The 3,944-nt window shown below is 49.4% G+C and overlaps 1 protein-coding gene across 1 annotated transcript in view; it reads left to right on the top strand.

Annotated features, from left to right (window-relative positions):
- Positions 1–3,357: 3,357 nt before the first annotated feature.
- RHBDF1 (rhomboid 5 homolog 1) overlaps positions 3,358–3,944 on the top strand; it is a 35,465-nt gene continuing 34,878 nt past the window's right edge. Inside the window, exon 1 of the mRNA XM_017741224.1 lies at positions 3,358–3,620. Coding sequence (XP_017596713.1) covers positions 3,535–3,620 — 86 coding nt within the window. The 5' untranslated portion in view covers positions 3,358–3,534. The remainder of the gene's footprint in view (positions 3,621–3,944) is intronic.

The following is a 3,944-nucleotide window of genomic DNA, read 5'->3' as shown; positions in this document are numbered from 1 at the left end:
GTAATTTGTGCAATTTGAATTCAGGCTCTTCCAGGCCTGCATTCCAATAGTGGAGGTTTGATCACACCCTTGGCCACTGCTCTCCCTATTTGACTGCTTTATAAGAGTCCTTGTGTGCTTCTTGAAAATAAATCTGCCCAGTTTTGAAATTCTGAAGCAATGTTATTTCATCTCTTGCCAAGAGTGGATTGGAAAATGATAAGAGTCTTTCAGGCTACATAAGAGATATTTTGGGAGTTACTTCTTCCATGACATTTTCATTCCTTCCATATGAAACACACATATATGTATGTCAAAAGTGCCTTTTTGTGTTGAAGTAAACTGGGGAGAAGGAAGCTGTTTTGCTAAGTGACATTTCCTAAATATTTTGGAAATCATAGCTTGCTTTACACATGCTGTTTTCTTTTTTTCCCCCCCTTTTTTTGGTCAAATCTCCCAATGAGTTGACCAAAATGAAAATTGACATTTTGGTCTGAGTGGATTTTCTGGGTAAAATACAATTGAAAATACATATTTCTGTAAGGGAAATCCTAGTTGTATCTCATTTCCACTCCTCCACTCCTCCTGGCACTGCAAGCACACACTTTCCCTGTGGCTAGAGCCAGGAATGATCAATTGCAATTAATCTGGGCAGAAAATGAAGGGCTTGAGTTTTGATGTGATTTCCTTGTGCTCTGCTGGGCAGCAGCTCCTGTGGCTGTGAGTGGTCTGGGATACCACCATCTTCCCAGATCAACATTTCGGCTCTTCTCTCTGCTTGTCTCCTGCCCCAGGTAGACTCGTTGATGATGTCTGTTAAAGGAATTATCTGTCCTGATTTGGGCTGAATAAGCTACAGGCAAGGATGGTCGGGCTTGGCTCTGTTTTTGAACCTCTTCCATGGGCTTAAACCCCCATTACCTGCAGGCCTGCTGCCAGCTCAGCCCATGGCACATCCAGCACCTGAGCAGGTGCATGGAACTGCCAGGCCAAAGTCACCTGTGTGTCCCTCCTTGTCATGGGCATGATCCCACACAATAATGTCTGCACTGTCTGCTGCTGCCTGAGGGTGACAGAGGCTTCAAAAGACCTTTGACCCAGTTTTAGGTTTTTGAACTTCATGTAAATTGAGTGGATTATAGGAAATTGAAGTTGCGACATAGCTGCTTGTTAACAGAAGTTGTTTGGTTTTTTGGGTTTTTTTTGGAAAGTGAAAGGTATTTCATTTGCACTCCAAAAAATGTCAATATTTTTTTTGCAGGTCTGCAGCACCATTCCCAGTGTGGCATCCACTCTGGGGGCATCTGCACTCCAAGCATTTTGCACCAACACTCCCACGGTGCGTGAGATAGGGTGCTGCTGAGGCTGGGTGCTCAGAGCAGCCCTCATTGCTCTCCCTGGGGCAGAAAGCTGGATGCCAGCTGCACACCAGGAGCTGCAGGGTAGGAAGGAAGAGGGGGAGATATTTCTGTAGCAGCAGATAGCCCGTTGTACCATCCCCACTTCTCCTATCCACAGGATCCCACACACACATGTGCAGCTGGGGATGAAAACCTGATCAGCTGCTGGTACCCAGTAACCTGGTTTGCTCCCCAACAAGGGGCTGCAGATCCAGCCATCTGCCCTGGAAAGGCATTCCCCAAAGGGAATCCCCGTCCTTTCCCTCCTGGCAGTTCCCTCTCTGGCTCCTGGCCAGGCCACCTGTGTTTGAAACTCCGTGGGACTTTGCTTGGGTTTCTGTGTTATTAATCCTCCCCAGAAGAAATCCCAGGCCTTTCTGGACCTCTTCCCTGTTTGCTAGGACAGCTGCCAGGGGTGTGCTCCTGCTTCATGTCAGCACAGGAGGCACTGCAAAGCCCATGTATTTCCAGAGGGCAAGGGGAGCTCTGTTTTTCCTGGTCAAGGATGCAATCTGATGCTCTCGGCTGTGCTTGCCAGGTACTGGGAGGCTTTCTTGGCCTAAACACTGAACAAAGCAGGTCAGAATCAAATCATCTGTCTAGGGAACCGGTGATCCTGATAAAAAGAGACCTCTGTGCTCCTGGTGTGTCCCAGCTGTTCTCACAAAACTGTCAGGCAAGGCACCACCAAGTAACACCACCATTTCCCTGCTTGAATTATAATCTGCATTCAGTGGAGCCCAAATTTAACACTTGATGACACAGGATCAGTGCTCCAAGGAGTGTTGCATGCAAAATGTACATGCAGGAGGGGACGCAGCTGGAGATGAGGTTTTGAACAATTCTGTCCAGTACCTGAGGGCCATTTTGCACCACTCCTGGCTGGTGCAGACCCAGTAGTGCCTGGCTGGAAGCGCGCAGGTGTGTGGCTCACCAGGCCTTGAAGCAGTTTTAGCAAGCTGCAGCAGTGAAAGTGCTGCATTCACATGCTGATGGATATCTATTTCATTGGGTCTTTAACCATGTCTTGTGGCAAGATCACAGCTTCTCATGGGTTTCAAAAAAGTAGGAAATTCCAGTTTCCAGCAGAGAAGAATGAAGCAAATTCATGTAATCACACGTTCACCTTACACATAACAAGCACCAGGAAAGAGCTCTCCTTCAGCTGGTCCTCAGAGGCCACATTTCAAATAAAAGTATTCCCTGAAGAGGGAGAAAACAAACAAGGTTTTTGGGCTGGATGACCTGCTCCAAGCCAGCAATGGTGGGTCCTCTCCACTGAACTGCTGCCATTCACCATCTCATGCTTGAGCAGTCAGAACCTGGCCTTAAGTCACCTTATTCCATCTATTTTAGGCTAGGAGGACTCAGCACACTGAAGGAGAAACACGCTGGCTGGTGATGGCAGCAAGGTTGGTATTCTTTACCAACAGGGTAGCTTTTATCCAGCTCTGCAGATTTCTGCAGCTTGAGTAAAAGAATCCAGAGTCTGGGAGCTGGGCAGGGAAGCATTCGGGAACGAGAATTTGTGGGATGGGGTTAACAGCGCTGTCTGCAAGAGTGTTCTACAGGAGCAAGAAGTCACGTTTCAGTGACAGAGCTTTGCTTTTCTTGCAAAATGCACATACTATTGGCAGGAGGAAAAGAACGAGCAGGGGTGGGTCAGATTCCCCCTCCAGCTCCAGAGCGTTCCTCCTGGGAGATGCTGAAGGGCCTTGCAAGTGCATTACTGGATGCTTCTTTTTCTTGTTTATGTGGTAGAAACATCTGAAAACAATTTGTGCCTGTTAAGCTTTGCGGACAGTCAGGGTTCTGCGTGCGATTTGGTCTCCACCTCAGCCAGGACTAGCTGGGGCTGCTCTGTGTTTGCTCATTAGCTAACAAGACATGATATCGTTAGCAGAGCTCTCTGGGGGCTGCCTTCGACTTGTGGCTGCCGTGGGCACGCGCAGGGCTGGGTGCGGTACCGATGAGCTCAGCTTGTCTGGATCACGCAGGTTGGTGGGGAAGATGCAGTAAGATGATAAAGGAACATCATCCCCCCAGTTACCGCTAACATTGAAAGCATCAGGAGCTGAGGGTTGGTGCTGCGCAAGAGGGATGTGCACCCCGCAGGCCTCACTGGAGCTCCAGCAAACCTCTGCGTGAGCAAGACATGCTGACTGATGCTCCTTGGAGGACGGATGGAGAAATCTTCTGCAGCAATCCCAGGACAAAGGCGAGGATGGCTGAGCAATTGAGGTGGGAGGATGCCCTCCAGAAGGGGAAAATGTTTAAGCTGGGAGGAAAGAAACAGCTTAGAGGGGGGATGATACGCTAACCACATGGCTGGAAGAGGAGGTGTGAAGACTTGATGGGAAACACAGCACTAAGTGTGGGGGAATGGGGCGAGGAGAAGGTAAAGTACAGTGAAACAGCAAGAAAGAGTGAGGGGACTGGGAGCATCGTAGCCCAGCGTGTGTGAGGCTTCGTGGCAAAGGCTCCCGTGGGCGGCAGCGGGGCCAGGGCTTGGCAGCTCAGAGGTGCCCAGCCAAGGGGACTCCCGGCACGGGAATCACGGCAGCG

Source organism: Corvus brachyrhynchos, unplaced genomic scaffold (assembly GCF_000691975.1).
Source record: "Corvus brachyrhynchos isolate BGI_N302 unplaced genomic scaffold, ASM69197v1 scaffold58, whole genome shotgun sequence".
Classification (NCBI taxonomy): domain Eukaryota; kingdom Metazoa; phylum Chordata; class Aves; order Passeriformes; family Corvidae; genus Corvus; species Corvus brachyrhynchos.
This window is presented reverse-complemented; position numbering and strand designations above follow the sequence as displayed.